This window comes from Gekko japonicus, unplaced genomic scaffold (assembly GCF_001447785.1).
Source record: "Gekko japonicus isolate JY-2015 unplaced genomic scaffold, Gekko_japonicus_V1.1 scaffold21, whole genome shotgun sequence".
Taxonomy (NCBI): Eukaryota; Metazoa; Chordata; class Lepidosauria; order Squamata; family Gekkonidae; genus Gekko; species Gekko japonicus.
In genome coordinates, this window is record NW_015173122.1 from 2,385,949 (window position 1) to 2,402,354 (window position 16,406).

The window sequence follows — 16,406 nt, forward strand, 5'->3', positions numbered from 1 at the left end:
TGGGAATAAAATATCACAATTTCAGGCAGGTCGCCATGTTGTCAAGCGCAAGCGGGGCCCGGCTGGGAGAGAAAGGCGGGCGGGAGGGCGGTCGAGCCGCCGAAGGGGCCGGGCGAGGAGGAGCCCCGACGCGCTTCCGCCCCAGCCGCCGCCGCCAAGCGGACCGCGGCGGCCTAACGGGCCTTCCGCGGGGAAAGCGGCGCGCGGCACACGCAGCTAGGGAAGGGGGAGGAGGATCCCGGAGCGGCGACTCGCGAACTGTCACGAACCCGGGGGAGGAGAGGAGGGCCGTCCGTCCGTCCGGGCGCCCACCCACTCACCAGCACTGGAGGTGGAAGGCGGCGGGGCAGTGGTCGCAGCAGAGCAGGTCGCCGCCTTCCTTGCAGCTGTCGCAGCTGTCGTGGTTGGTGGCGCGGCCGCTCCGCCGGTGCTGCTGCTGCTGGGCGGCCGGGTGGTGGTGGGGCGGGTGGTGGTGGGGCGGGTGGTGGTGGTGGTGGTGGTGCGCGGCGCCGGGCGGAGCGTGGTGGGGGTGGTGCGGGTGGTGCTGCTGCTGCGCGTGAGGGCCCGACTGGTGCGGCTCGCCCCCGTCCCGCCGCCGGCTCCGCTTCTCGGCTGGAGGGAAGCAGAGAAGAGAGAGAGGGTGAGCCGGGAGGGGAGGGGGAGGAGGAGAAGAAGGAGGGGAGGGAGTGGAAGGGCCGCCGCCGCCCCCCCTCACCTCCATCAGGCCCCCGGAGGTGTCCAGATCGTAGACCACCGTCTTGGCCTCCATCCTGTCCCACATCCACGAGCGGCCCCGGCGGAGGGGCTGCGTGGGGCTCGGTGCCTGTCGCGGCTCGCCTCGGCTGGTGCCTTTGAAGGGGGAGGGAGAGGCGGGGGGCCGCCTGCCTCTGGTCGCTCGCTCGCTCGCTCTCGGCCTACCCGACGGGCCTGGTCGGCGTCGGCCTGCGCAGGAAGCGCCCGCAGGGGCCGGGGGAGTCGGAGGCCGCGGCTGCCATGACAGGGGGCGGGGCCCGCGCTGCCTCCGCTAGAGGAACGGGCGGGCTCGGTCGGGCGCCGCCGCCTCAGACACAGGGCCCCGTCGCCACAGCGCTCCCTGCGCAGGCGCAGAGCGCCCTCCCATCCGCACGGGGAGCATGCGCAGAGCGGCCGGCCCCGGCGCGCAGGCGTGCGAGGCAGCACCAACACGGCTGGAATCAATCGCTATTTCTCTCCGCCAGCGATTCCATCTCCCCCCCGCCCTTGCCCCGCGCAAGCGCTGCTCCCTCCTTTCCGAGTTGGCTTCGACGCAGGCGCGTCTCGCGTGCTGCGCGTGCGTGTTGCTCGGACGGATTCGGAGGGGGGGGGGCCTCCTCGCAACGGTCGCCGTCCGTTTCCGCCCCTGGCGCCAGGGTCGTGAAGTGGCGCACGCGCGTCACAAGCCAGCTGCCGAAGGAAAGTGTGTAAAAAAAAACGAAAAGAGGAGGAGGGAAGGAGGAATTCTTTTGTCTGCAGACCAGATTTCCGGATTATTTTTGAAGCCACAGAGTGGAGGCTCTTCGTTAGATATGACCGCCGTTAATTAATTTGATAACAACCTTCTCCTTAAAAAAAAAAAAAAAAAAGTAGAAGCAAGCGGAAAGATCCTGATCTTGCCCACGCACAGTTCGTCCCGTGTGGCAAAACTTTAGCTTTTTTCTAATATGACGTCTCTTCAATGCGCCCTCCCTAGAAGACGGGGAATAAACGGTCTAAGCAAGAGGACTGTGGATGGGGGAGGCTTTCTCTTACCATGGCAACTTGAGGGGAGGGGCGTCTATCAAGAATGGCATCCGACAGCATTGCAACTTATGCCTGCCTGCCTGTCTATCATCTATCTGTCTATATCTATCTATTTACAAGGCGAGGACCCGCAGGGACTTGCAGGGATCACGATTTCCTGCGTATACTTTCTTGACGCTATTCCCTTTTTCTCTTCTTGTCACAGCCTTATACCATATTCTCTCCTTCCCACCTACAACCCAACCATTCTTTATCTGCCCCCCAATCTATAGCTTTATATATTCCTTTTGCTTAATTCTAAGGAATCATAATTGTTTCCCTGTCTTCTGAGGTTACCAGCCTCCAGATGGGGCCTGGAGGTCTCTCGGAATCACACCTGATATCCAAATTAAGTGATCAGTTCTCATGGAGAAAATGGCTGCTTTGGGGGATGGACTCTATGGCATTATAGCCCACTGAGGTGCCGTGCCTCCCCAAACTCCACCCTCCCAGGCTCCGCCCCCAAATTTCCAGGAATTTCCCAACCCAGAGTTGGCAACCCTCTCACTTCCATTTTCTCTTTGCAACTACAGTGGAGGCCACCCAGTGAGCTTCCATGGCAGAGTAGGGATTTGAATCTGCATGTCCCAGATCCTAGTCTGACAGAAACCACTACACCACACTGCCTTTCAGTTTTCCCTCCTTCCCTTCCCCTGTCTTGTTGTCTGAATTTAAAATTTGTTAGCCTTTGTGCTGTTAAAACTTGTTAGCCCATGTGCTTTTGAAACGGATGTTGGATAAGATTGATATCACAGCTAAACACAATAAGACAACCAGAGAACTGAATTTTGGTTGAAAAAGAGTTGTCTCGAAACGAACAACCACTCGAGATGTTCGTATCGCTCACCTTCCGTATTTCACGTCCTGTGTTCTGAAAACATAGAAATTATAAACATCATCAAGCGTCATTTTTGTACAAGTTGTTATTGTCTATTCATTGTGATTTGTGAACCTTACAGCAATTTCTTCTTATTATTGTTGTACTACTTTGAATTGCTGGTCCCCCTTGTATATATTTTGTAGATGATTCAGTATAAGGCAACTTTGTATGTCCAAACATGCAGCCAAATCTATCCAAATAGTTTACTCTCCAGTAAGTGCCCTCTGAAATAACATGGTCTGATACGCATTTCTGCAGACAGCAATTGAACACACTCTGCATCCACTCTGGCAAGCTGTTCCAGAGGACTGGACCTATCCCAAAGAATGCCAGTGATCTATTACCAAATGGACACAGCTAGGTGAGGGTACTTCCAAGAGAAGGCTTTTCTCAGAAGGGTATCTGGTACACAGGAGTATCTTGGAAGATGCAGTACAATAAGTATCAGGACTTTGGGTTGGGAACTGCTTTAGTAAAACTAATAGTAAAAGTAAAACCAATACTTTTAATTGGGCCCAGAAACAAATGGATAACCTATAGAGTTGACACATTACTGGAGTTGCCTATTCCAGGTGCCCAACCCCAGACAGGAATCTTGCAGCCACATTTTGTAGTGATGGAAGCTTCTGAGATGTCTTCAAAGACAGCCCCACATAGTTCACATTAGAGTAGGAGGTTATGGTAACATGAATCAGCATGGCTTTGCAGACTCTAAGTAAAGGGCGAGATGTATGAGCTAGAGCAGGGGTGTCAAACATGTGGCCCGGGGGCCAGATCAGGCCCCCGGAGGGCTTCTATCAGGCCTGCAGTGGAACTGGCTGTCTTCTGCTTCTTCTTCCAGTTCTGCTGCTGCGTCATTGTAGGTTTGCAGCTTACAGATACACACCTGAACAGCACACTCAAGATTGCAACTGCACAGACATTTTGATGTAATAATTCAGAGCAAGAGATGTCAGTTATCAGACACTGTTAAAGAAAATATTGCAAGAGTACTAATGTTTTAAGCATGTTTTTATTTTAAGTTAAAAAAACCTTTGAGTTTGTGTCCTTTATAAAGTTTGTATCTCCGCTACCTGGCATTACATTGTATGACACACATGGCTGGCCCAGCCCAACGAGGTCTCATTTATGTCAGATCCGGCCCTCATCACAAATGAGTTCGACACTCCTGAGCTAGATGAGCCAAAAAAGGCACTGTTAGCAACAGAACCAACCTGCTTATCCACAGACAAGGTCCAGTCCAAGTGCAGCCCCAGGCTCTTCACTTGATCTGCTAAAGAGAGCTTAAGGTTGGTAGGTTGGTGCCCTCTAAACATTCTGTCATCCCCACCGGCATCACCTCAGTCTTGTCTGGATCAAGCTTCAGTTTATTTACCCTGAACCACTTGACCACAGCCTTGAGACACTGGCCCAGGACCTTCCCGGCAGCCTCCAGGTGCTGCGATGATTGAATGTAGAGCTGAATACACTGTTGGGTTTTCAAGGCAAGAGACATTCAGAGGTGGTTGTGCCACTGCGTGCCTCTGCATAGCCACCCTGCACTTCCTCAGTGGTGGTCTCCCGTCCAAGTACTAACCAGGGATGACCCTGTTTAGCTTCCGAGAGCTGACAGGATCGGGCTAGCTTGGGCTAGACAGGTCAGGATAAAGCTGGGTTATCACCCACATTTTGGTGGCAGTCCACTCCAAAGCTGCGGATGATCTCAGTCAATGGTTTCATCATGTAGAGGTTAAAGAACATTGGAGATGAAACGCATCCTAAGGGCACCCCCACATGACAGGTCCCAACTAGCAGAGCCTGCCTCTCCTATGGAAACTCTTTGCTTCCTGCTGGCAAAAAAAAGCAAAGAAAAAAATGACAACAATGAGTGGAGGGCTGTCCCTTTTACCCCAAATATTGACGGGTAATCACCCGTATCAGATGCTGCTGATAAGGCTGACAGCATTAGCAGCAACGTAAGTGAAGACCAGCAGCCAAAGCCACTAATGCCGTTTCAGTCCCAAGTCCTGGCCTGAAGGCAGACTGAAGCAGGTCAGGGGCAGATGTCTTATACAGAAAGGGGAAATTGGACACAGGTTGATAATTGCCCACATGCCTTGACATCTTAAGAAGAGGTCTAATATCACAGCTTCTTTCAGCTTTGGCAACATGCTGTGATCGTCCGCAATACCCTCATTGCAGGCAGAAGGGCGAAGTCACAACTAGTGGTCTGAGCTCTACTCACTGACCTCTGCATGCGTGGCTACAGAGGAAAGGTGTGGAGAGTGACCCCCCCCCCCAGCAACTTCAAGGCAGGGGGCCCCTGGAAGAATCGGGGAGGCATTTAAATGCCTCCCTGTGCCTTCCCTGGTCTGTCCAAGGGCTGACTTGCTGCGGGGCACCAGGGCAAGCCAAGGGAAGGCACGGGGGTGTGGCCTAATAGGCTAATGAGCTGTGCTGTCAGGGGTGTGGCCTAATATGCTAATGAGCTCCTGCTGTTGGGTGTGGCCTATTATACTAACGAGTTCCTGCTGTTGGGTGTGGCCTATTATACTAACGAGTTCCTGCTGTTGGGTGTGGCCTATTATACTAACGAGTTCCTGCTGTTGGGTGTGGCCTATTATGCTATTGAGTTCCTGCTGGGCTCTTTCTACAAAAAAAAGCCCAGCTGGGAAGTAAGGAGCTGGTCTGGGGCGTGAAGACTGGAAAAGTACTTGAGGAGCGGCACTTCCTCGCACTGTAATCTGTGCACACATACCTGAAAGGAAACCCTAACGAGTACAGAGCGGCTGACTTCCAAGGGCAGGTGCCTAGGGCTCTGCTGTCAATTGCTTCTCCCTCCTGAGCAGCTCTTCCTCTTACTGCTGACTGTCCCTTTTACAGCTGGTCTCCTCAAGCAATCAGGTGTTCGTTCAACTTGCACAGGGGCAAGGGATGCCCCCTTCCTCGTGCAGACCCCAACTTCACCTGTATGAATGCCCTCTGAGATCTCAGTTGCCATTATGGAGGTTGCTAGGCAACTGCAACAATATTGCCAGACTTCAAATCTTGAGTTGCTACCTTTTATCTGAAGTTGGACCACTGTGTTTTTGAAAATTGCTCGGCAGATAGCAGAGGAACAGCTCTTCAGGGGTCATTTTGTAGAAAAAGAGATGCAGGAGCTCATTAGCATAACTCATTAGCATAACTCATTTGCATATGCCACACCACCTGACATCACCGGAAGTGTGTCAGAAGGTAACACCCACCGCTCAGGTTCCACTGGACTGTTTTGGATTGCTAGCTATGGGGGGGGGATGTGCAGATCTGTCCTTGCAGAGGAGGTAGAGCTTGTACCTGACTAAAACTTGGTCTTAAAGGTGCCACTGGACTGTTTTGGACCGGGGTAGGGGGGGCTGTGCAACTTACCTGGCTGTTTCTTGTTCTGACTGAGGGCTGCTGGGAGTAGGGGATGGGGCTTGTTGCATGTGCCCGCCCCCTGGGCTCTTTACTGCCGGAGCTCCGCTCCTGTGCGCTCCTGCAGGAAATGACCCCTGGCTCTGATTGTTGTAACCATCATGGGGGCGTGGTGGTAGGGATGGCTGCACTGGTCTTTCTGGAATCTGCATCCAGCTTCACAGGCACAAGGGCTGGAGTGGAACAAAAAGGTTGGCAACCGTATTCCACAACCCTTCCTTTCAGAAAGTGGATGCTGTTCCTGTACAAAGGTTTGGGGTATTCAACTTCTTCGTGCCTTCCCAACAGATAACGCAGCCCAAATGTAGCTGATGGGAGCTGAACCTTCTCACACACACACCCCACCCCACTCCCCGCACTCTTGCTGCTCTCCCAAAGGAAACAGGATCGATCAGATGCAGATTCTGAGCTGGGTACATCCCTGGCCCCCTCTTCTTTCCCTGCACCCTCACGCCCTTTACAATACAGAGTTTGCTGGGGGCAATAACCAACAGCCAGACATGGTGGCGTTTAGGGGGCCGGCAAAATGAACGTCGTCCAGGGCCTCGGATGAGGCAGGCAGCTGGCCGAATGCTGCCACTGGACCTTGTGCCACTTTCTGGTTGGCCTGCGTGCCTCGTCCGTGCTCTTTCTCCCGGGAGACCTCGGCTGAAGGCTCTGCTCTGCTGCACTTGCTCTGAGTTACAACCCCAAAGAAACCCCCTGCGCATCAGGCTCTGAGGCGGAGGTCAGTCTGTATACTGGGGTTGCCAGCCTCCAGGTGGTGCCAGGAGATCTTCTGGAATTAGAACTAATCTCCAGGCAACAGATCTCAGTTTCCCCGGAGAAGATTCCAGCTTTGGAGGGTGGATTCTGTGGCATTCAGTGTTCCCTCTAAGCTGTGTTAGCCGGAATCCCACATACAAGATTTAGGGCTCTTTTTTCCCAGGTTCCAGGTCAGTAGCACTTTAGAGGCCAGAAAGACTTTTTTCCTGGGGGTGGGTATGCCGGGTATGGACTTTGGAGAATCAAACCATCGCTCACGTTGGGGGCGTGGCCCAGATTGTCGGGGGGGGGGAACCATATGGTTCCCCCCCATGATCTGGGCCACGCCCCCAACGTGAGCAGGTAGCATCAGCTTAGAGGGAACATTGGCTGGCATTGTATGCTGCTGAGGTCCCTCCCCTCCCCAGGCACCAGCCTCCAAATCTCCAGGAATTTCTCAACCCAGAGTTGGCAACCATATGTATACAGTGCTGGTGTGGGGTTGGAAAGGGTTGCAGTTTAGGCCTCTGGAAGTCTGCGGGGGTCTAGTGCAATGCTCCCTCTAAGCTGCGGAATCTTGTGAGTAAAAATTTTTTACTTTGTGAGCTCCTGGCATGAAAGTTGTGAGCGAGCGATTGGGCTACTGCATAAATGAGTTTGCTCCGGAGCCCTCCTTCCTGAGCTAAGACAAAAAGGTGTGAGCCGGAGGCTAAAAAACTGTGAGCTAGCTCACACGAACTCAGCTTAGAGGGAACACTGAGCTTTGCCCTGCCCTTTTGGTGAGGCAAGCCTCCCTCTTTTCCCATCTGAAATGATCTTTGCCAGATGCCCCCCTCCCAAGCGAGGCTTGCTTGTCTGCATTTGTGGCGCCTAGAATGGGATTAACCCCTCCCCGCCTCCTGTTTCCCATTGCAATCCTCCCCCCCCACACACACTGTTATTGGTTCCTGGGCTTGCCTTCCCTGTGAGCTTTGCTCTGGTAACCTACTCTCTCTTCCATGTGATTTCTTCCCCTTGTTCCTCTCAGACAGCAATAGAGCCACAGCGTGTGTACTGTTCCAGTGAAGGTGCGCACCAGCAGCATTGTTCTTCCCACACTACCAGGGCTTTTTTTGTGGAAAAAGCCCAGCAGGAACTCATTAGCATAATAGGCCACACCCAAACAGCAGAAATTTATTAGCATATTAGGCCACACCCCTGACAGCACAGCTCATTGGCATATTAGGCCACACCCCCATGTTGCCAGAAGTGTGCTCATCCAGCCACACCCACCTTTTGCTTCTTATTCTGTTTACCTTGTTTGTTGTCAAAACCCAGGGCCTTTTTTTGGAGCAGGAACTCCTTTGCATGTTAGGCCACACACCCCTAATGTAGCCAATCCTAATGAGTTCCTGCTGTTGGGTGTGGCATATTATGCTAATGAGTTCCTGCTGGGTGTGGCCAACTCGGGAGCCAGCCGGAACTCGGTTCCTGTGCGTTCCTGCCCAAAAATAGCCCTGCACAGTGCTATTTATTTATTTTATTCATTCAGAACTGGTGTACGTCCCCACTCCAGAACAGCTCAAGGTGGCTAGGCCTTGAACCTTTCCCCATGCATGCCTTTTCTTCCACCCCACCCTGTTGGACCGTGTCGCAGGCAGACTGCTGCTATATGGCCCTGGTGTCTTCCCTGGCAAAAGAGTGCTTGCTCAGTGGTAGTTTATCTGAATTTGTGCAGCTGGGGATTGAAATTCGGGGGGGGTGGGGCAGCCCTGCTGCTTGTGGCTACGGGAGCTCATGGGTACCCACAGAGCTGTAGCATCAGCTCTACTGGAGGAGCGGCCGTGGACCTTGCTGGCAGTGTCTGTGCACGCTCTGTGCAGGAGACGCTATACGGTTGCGAGGTTGTCATGGTGTTGTTGCAGTTGCTGCATGATGATTGGTGCTTTCCATGCTAGTGGGCTATGGGAACAAAGAAAGATGTTACTTCTGGCAACCAACATACGTTTTCAAATAGTGCGAGAGTCTAAGCCTATATGGTGGAACTAATGTTTGTATGCTTATCCAGCAAGAGTGCCTGTTCTAATCCTAAACTAACTTTGCAGGTAAATTCAATTTACGCCAAGGAAGGTTTCTTTCCAAAAATTCAAATCGGGGGTGGGTGGGTTTAGAAATAGGGGGGTGACCCTTTGAGAAATCACAGGCAATTACAGGCAACTCTCTCCAGGGGGAACATGAAAATTAGATCATGCTGTCCGCCCAGTTGGGCTGCTTTACGCTGTTATTAAGGAAAGAGAGTCATTCAGGGTGCAGAATGTACAGAGATAAATAAATACATTGTGTGGGAATAAAGCATGTGTTTAAACTTTCAGAGCACATTCAGGTTTCTCTCCAAAAAGTCGGTGGTGGGAGGGTCTGAGGAAAGAGCTGGATGCCCGTTAAAGCCCAGGATGTAATTTTCTCTAAGGTCTTAAGGTTGTAATAACAGATAATGGCTAATAATTCTGCTTTTAATGTGATCCAGATCTGAAATGAGGCACTAAAACAGGAGACGCTGTGGTAGAGCTGTCACCACTACCTGAGAAAATGTCGAAAGGAAGCCATGAACTTCCCGGCCCTCTCGACCCTGACAAGTCTCTTCCACTGCTATCGAAGATATGGGATCTTGACATGTGGTGGCATAGTCCAGTGCATTATCAGCATCTGCCTCCCAAAACAATTTGTGCAAGTGCAACTTGGTTGTTTGCAGAAGAGCAAGGAAAGGTTTGTCTTTAGCTAACCCTGGTGAAGGGTGGCCACTTGAAAGGCCTTCAGGTAGCAGCTTCGTTTAATTTTTGAAGAGCAAAGCCTGTCCGGTTGTATAGCCTCGGTAACTCCATCTTTGTTAACAGGCTGGTGCTAATGACCTTTTGGTCTGCTTTGAGTTCTGGGGGGGGGGGGCAGCTGTCAGGCTGTTCTCAAGGGAATGTTTTGCCCTCTTATGCTTGTTAACAGGCCTTTTCTTCAAAGCCCAAGTTGTTGTCTCTTACCACTAGATGACAGGTATGGAATAGCTTAGCTCAACTCACTGTTTGGGATAGCCCGATTAATGATTTCTTGATTGGTAGCCAACGTTTAGGGTATAAGATGCTTAGTTTTAGTTATGCATCTCATCTCAAGGTCTGGCCAAGTTTCGCTGTGCGTGTGTGCGTTCAAGACCCAGCAGATGGGAGCTTACCCTGCTATTTCTGGAAGCTTGAACAATGCATATCAAAATCTCCTTGCAAGCAAACATGGATATTGTATATCGTTTCCTTGGGATATCTGTGAACCTGGAGCTCCTGGCCAGAGCCCCAAACAGCAGTCTATACGTATTTGGGATTGCCTGGTCCTTCCTTGCTCATGCTTGTTTGCCAATGCAACAGCTTCCTCCTTTTCAACCTAGGCATTTCTCTCAGTGCTTGGAGATTAGCTCAGATTTGGCAGCCTGGTTCACACACCTGAGGGAATGAGGTAGCAGAATGGGAGTCTTTTTCATCTTCCCCTGTACTCTTTCAGAACTGCAGGTAGAGGATCACCTTTTGGAATGTCACCTATATTAAAAACTCCTAGCAGGTGTGTGCACATGTGTTATATGCCACCAAGTCACTTCCAATTTATGGCAACCCTACAAACTAACGATTTCCAAAATGTCCTATCATTAACCGCCTTGCAAAGTTCTTGCAAACTGAAGGCCTTGGCTTCCTTTATTGAGTCAATCCGTCTCATGTTGGGTCTTCCTCTTTTCCTGCTGTCTGCAACATTTCCCAGCATTATTGTCTTTTCCAGCTGAGTCTAGGAAAGGAGAGAGTGGGCAAAGCAAACACAGCTGATAGAATGTGCTCTTGGCTACCACACCAATCTGCTTTTCAAACTGTGAGGCTATTTGAGAACCAGTTTGGTGTAGTGGTTAAGTGTGTGGACTCTAGTCTGGGAGAACCGGGTTTGATTCCCCACTCCTCCACATGCAGCTGCTGGATGACCTTGGGCAAGCCATAGTTCTGGCACAGCTGTTCTTGAAAAAGAGCAGTTTCTGTCAGAGCTCTCTCAGCCCCAACTACCTCACAGGGTGCCTGTTGTGGGGAGGGGAAGGGAAAGGAGTTTGTAAGCCGCTCTGAGACTCTGAGTGAAAAGTGGGGTATAAATCCAATATCCTCCTCGATGCTTTTACCCACTTTTCTCTCCAACGGGGACTCAAAGCAAGTGACAGTATCATTCCCGCCTCCTCCATGTTATCCTCACAATCACCCTGCGAGGTAGGTTAGGCTGAGAATGACTGGCCCAAGGTTTCTGAGCAAGGGTCCATGGCAGAGTGGGGATTTGAAGCTGGGTCATCCAGATCCAACTCTCCGACCACTACAGGACGCTGCCTCCCAGAAGCTTCCAGGGTGACACAGGCTGCCCGCAAAAACAATCCAAAAACCATTTTGGAGGGGGAGCTGTGCTGCTCTGCAGTAGAACTTTGACTCTCGAAACCCTGAAGCTTCTGCTGCTCTCTAAGGACTCAGAATCTGATCTGAAAAGCCGTTGCTCTGCAGTAATATTGAAATTATCTATATAATCCCTCCTATCTAGAAGAAGGGAAGGGATAAACTTTGAGTAGAACAACAGTGCCAGCTTTGGAGTGTAGAGGATCTTGGAGACCATACTGATCTTCTTTCTATGAATTCTAAAAACAGGCATCTCCAGGGGGGAAAAAGGACAAGTGGCACTTGATCTGCCACTTAGAAGACCAAAATATTGTTTTCCTTCGGTATGGTGGGATTTCAAGATAAACAGGGAATGGGTCCTACTTGACAGAGCCGTAGAGCCAAAGTACTTTCAAGTGATCTCCTTGGGCAGAAGCCTCTCCCGCCCCAGACAGTGCCGCTAAATTTAGCCTGGTTAGGACAACAGAAGCAAGATTTATTGACAGCGAGTTCTAAATTGAGTGAAAATCTCCTGCGGGGTTTCTGCGATCAAAAAGGTCCCTGAACGCAATTCACCACAGCGTAGCAATTTTTCTTCTAAAACACCAGTTTATTCATGAAACAATCCAAAAGGTTGGTTCCTCCCCACCAGAACAGTCGGAGCAGCTCAGTATTCGACGCTTATGTTACAATTTACAGATAAAAATCCTCCCGCGTGACAACCTCTCCCTCCGGCTAGCCTCCCCGACAGAACCACCAAGAGCCCAGCTAGGGTGGCCCCCTTCTCATAGAGAAGGGGAACCAGCCATATTTTTGGCTGAGCATCTGTGGGAGGGGTGAAAATAGTGGTTGCTGCTTCTGTTAAACCTGCCACCAGCAGTGGCCTCAGAGGAACATACAGAAGTTTACCAAAAAACCACGGGAGTAGGGATGGGGGAAAGGGAGAGGCTGTCCCTAATTCTGGGGCTCCAGGGCTGGCTGCAGACTCGAGGATGGGGGTGAAACAGTTTCATATTTAAAGGACAATTGGGCTGACTTGAAGAAATGGCCCTCCCTTTCCTAGGATAACAGAGAAGGGCAAAGGGCAGACACCTTTGAAAATAGGAATTGCGATAGACGGAGCCATGTAGGATCAGACTCATGGTCCAGCGTCCCATTTCCCACAGTGGTCAACCGGATGCCCGGGAAACCCCACCGGCAGGAGGCGCGAGGCCCAAACCTCCCTCTCTTTAGCCTCCTCTCCAGCAACTGGCATTCAGAGGTACACTGCCTCCGGATATGGAGGTTCTGTTCAGGCATCGCTGCTAATAGCTATTGCGGGAACAGTCCTCCCCTCCCGGTGGCCTGGCCTCTCCGTTCTCACCCCCTTCTCAAAGCAAGATGCCGACCAGGCTGTGAAATGTCCAGGGAGTCACGGCAAGACCTGGACTCCAGAAGAATGCAACATCACGGCTGCTCCCCACCCCCACCCCCACTGCAGAAGGAGCCGCTGCCCGCTGGCCTGGGCACCAGGACTCAGGAGAAGGGTACTGGCAGCCAGACCCCTCCCTCCAAAACAGCCTTTTTGCTGGGGCGGGGAGGATGCTGCTCAAACTGAGAGCCAGTTTGGTGTAGTGGTTAAGTGCACGGACTCTAATCTGGGAGAACCGGGTTTGATTCCCCACTCCTCCACTTGCACCTGCTGATGTGACCTTGGGCAAGCCGTAGTTCTGATAAGAGCTGTCCTTGAAAAAGAGCAGTTTCTGTCAGAGCTCTCTCAGCCCCACCTACCTCACAGGGTGTCTGTCGTGGGGAGGGGGAGGGAAAGGAGTTTGCAAGCTGCTCTGAGACTCCTCTGGGTAGTGAAGGGCCATGGGGTATAAATCCATAAAACCAATCTCTTCTCCTCGTCCTCTTCTTCTTCTTGGAATACTGGTAGGGAGACGGAGGCAGCCCGACTTTACTTTCAGCCACAGATTTGCTGGTGATTATAAGGAAACTCAGCCAGGATCAGAAATCAAAGATGGTTCCCTCGGTTAATGTCATGGGGAAAACATTTTAAAAGAAACCAGTTCTTAAGGGATACAGCAAGAGGCAAAACTGAGGTCTCAGCTAAAGGGGGAAATCTTGCCCAGAGGCCTGGGGGTGGGGGGAGGCAAGCTGGATTTGGAACATCATGAAGGGCAACGGGCTAGGAAGCGGGGCAGTCGGGGGGGGGGGGTGACGACAGTCCTCCAGGGAGTCCCCCCAGATTGTAATGTTCTTGTGCAGTTCATGCTTATTTCAACGAGTCTTCTGCAGGAGATGCTCTGGCTGGATCGGGCCCCGTGTTAATCAATGAGGAAGTCCTCTGCAGTTTTTCCGCTTGCGCGACAATGTGTCTTGCAGGAACTCGGGGTCCGGTTTTGGAAGGTCCTTCATAGAAACTGGCATCGAGGGATCCTGCCAGAGGCTCCCTGGCAGCCCGTATGCCAACTGAACTTGCTGGGGAAGCCACAGAGAGGGCAGAGAGCGTGTCTGGGCAACTCGGTTTGTCTCCTGGTTGGTGGGGCATCCATTGTACAGGCTGGAGCTGGTAGGGGAAGGGGGAAGGATTCGGGCCCTGGCCCCGGGTGCTCGTGGCTGGAGGGTGAAGGGCTAAGTGTGGGTCTCTGAACTTGGGTGGGAGAGGAAGGAGAAAAGGCTCCTCCCCCCATCTAAAATATCAATACTATATGCTTGTGTTTGGGAGAGGCATTTCCTCATCTTCTGTGGAGCTAGTCTATTGGAACCAGGCAAGGGAGACTCCTGACAGACAGCAAGGGTGAAGGTAGCCAGTGCGCAGGGACCAGGGGTCATTTTCTGTGGGAGCGCACAGAAGCGGAGCTCCAGCAGTAAGGAGCCCAGGGGGTGGGCCCATGCAACAAGCCCCACCCCGTTCCCAGCAGCCCTCAGTCGGGCCACAAGGAGCAAGAAGCAGCCAGGTAAGTTGCAGAGCCCCCCCCCCCCAACCCGGCTTTCGGGGAAAGACCCTCCCCCCCGAGGGCAGATCTGCACGTTTCCCCCCCCCAGTAGCTAGCAATCCAAAACAGTCCAGTGGAGCCTGAGCGGTGGGTGTTGCCTTCTGACACACTTCCGGTGATGTCAGGGGGTGTGGCATATGCAAATAAGTTATTCTAATAAGCTATGCTAATGAGCTCCTGCACCTCTTTTTCTATGAAATGACCCCTGGCAGGGACAGTGCAGAATTTGGGGGTGAGTCTTTTAGGGTTGCCAGCTCTGTGTGGAGAAATGCCTGGAGGTTTGGGGGGTGGAGCCCAAAAAGGGCAGGATTCTGGAAGCGGATGGACCTCAGCAGGGTACAATACCATAGAGTCCATCCTCCAAAGGAGCCATTTTCTCCAGGGGAACGGATCTTGGTCCTCCGGAGGCCAGTTGTAATAGCGGGAGGTCTCCAGGCCCTACCTGGAGGTTGGCAACCCTAGTGTGTGTGCATGCAGCTATCCTGTTTCAGAGGCACAAACTGCTTTTGGGGGGGGGGATTTGCAGCCAGAAAGCCTCGTCAGTGGCTTCCGTGACCCAAGGGAAGATTGCAGGGAGTCCAGAAACCCTCTCTAAACCAGCAGCTTCTAAGAAGCAGAGCCTTGCAAGACCAGGCCGAATTTGGGGAGTTTGTCCCCCCACCCCTGCCCATGCCATCCCTTCCAGGCCGAGATTTTGATGGCAACAGCTGACTCGCCAAAGGGGTCTTTCCCACCTGTCTTTTTCTAAATACATCGCAAGCACAGGGGGGAGAAAGGGATCTTCTCAAGTTTGTGGCTCTGTGATCTCAGATGCTCATGGAAAGGTCTGCGTGTTGCCAACTCTGGGTTGGAAAATTCCTGGATGTCTGCGGGGTGGAGCCTCAGGAGGTGGGTTTGGGGGAAAGGACCTCAGTGGCGTATAATGACACACAATCTGCCCCCAAAGCAGTCATTTTCTCCCAGGGAACCAATCTACGTATCCTGCAGATCAGGTGTGATTCTGGGAGACCTCCAGGCCCCGCTTGGAGGTTGGCAACAGCATTTCTGTTCCATTCAGGGTTAACAACCTTTCTGTTCCATTCACTTACTCCTGCTTTTTGCTTAAGAGCCACTCCTACCCAGAGTCTACTGCTGGACCGACAGAACATTCCAAGCAACGCTCCCTCTAAGCTGTGGAGTCTTGTGAGCAAAAATTCTACTTTGTGAGCGACTGGCATCAAAGCTGTGTGTGAGCGATCTGGCTGCTGCGTACGTTAGTTTGCTCTGGAGCCGTCCTCCCTGAGCTGAGGCAACAGCGTGTGAGCCGGAGGCTAAAGAACTGTGAGCTAGCTCACACCAACTCAGCTTAGAGGGAACACTGATTCCAAGGCCAGCCAGGTCTCATGACGATGGTGCCCACCGCTCTTATTTGCCATCTGCTGGGCTTAGCCTTGCGCAGTCCAACTCTGGCCACCTCATCTTTGAGCCCCACCCAGTGCCAGAGCCTTGGGCCCCACATGCCTGCGAGAAGAAGCAGGCTTTGCCCAGCCCTCTTGTTCTCCCAAGAGGGGGACTTGCGTCTGAGGCAGTAGCCCACCTAATCTTCCTCCTGCCAAAATTGTTAGGAGAAGGGGACATAGAAGAAACATAGAAACAAGGAGCTGGAAGGTGCTCCAAGGGTCATCTAGTCCAACCCCCCTGCACGATGCAGGAGATTCACAGCTACACCCCCCTCCATTCCCCCGCAGTGACCCCTGTTCTATGCCCAGAGGAAGGCAAAAAGCCTCCAGGATCCCTGGGCCAATCTGGCCTGAAGGAAAATCCCTGGCAGCCAAATGGGAGCAAATGCATGTGACTCCCCAGCTCATGAGAAAAGTCACCCACATTCATCTTGACTTCCCTACATCATAGACTTTGGGTTGTTCGTTTGCTTGCTTGCTTGAGAAAGACCCTCCATGCTTGGTGGGCAACCACATTCAGCGTAGGCTCCCAGACCGGCCATCGTGGGCAGGCAAAGAGGACGAGGGAGCCGGCCACCCTCTTCAGGTGCGGGCTGTTGGCAAATCCCAGCATGGGGGAAGAGGCCTGATCCTGACGCTCCTTCCCCGTGCAAGTTCAGAGGGTTCTGGACTCAGGGCAGCCTCTGGGCGAGGGGTGTGAAGACCATGGAGGCCGTGGAGGGTG

General features: G+C 52.4%; 1 protein-coding gene across 1 annotated transcript in view; it reads right to left on the reverse strand.

Moving 5' to 3' along the window:
- Positions 1-995, reverse strand: part of PHF12 (PHD finger protein 12) — a 32,864-nt gene extending 31,869 nt beyond the window's left edge. The window contains exons 1-4 of the mRNA XM_015421858.1: positions 919-995; positions 716-849; positions 521-612; positions 321-439 (exon numbers count right to left, since the gene is read on the reverse strand). Coding sequence (XP_015277344.1) covers positions 321-439; positions 521-612; positions 716-849; positions 919-995 — 422 coding nt within the window. The remainder of the gene's footprint in view (positions 1-320; positions 440-520; positions 613-715; positions 850-918) is intronic.
- Between the last annotated feature and the right edge of the window lie 15,411 nt (positions 996-16,406).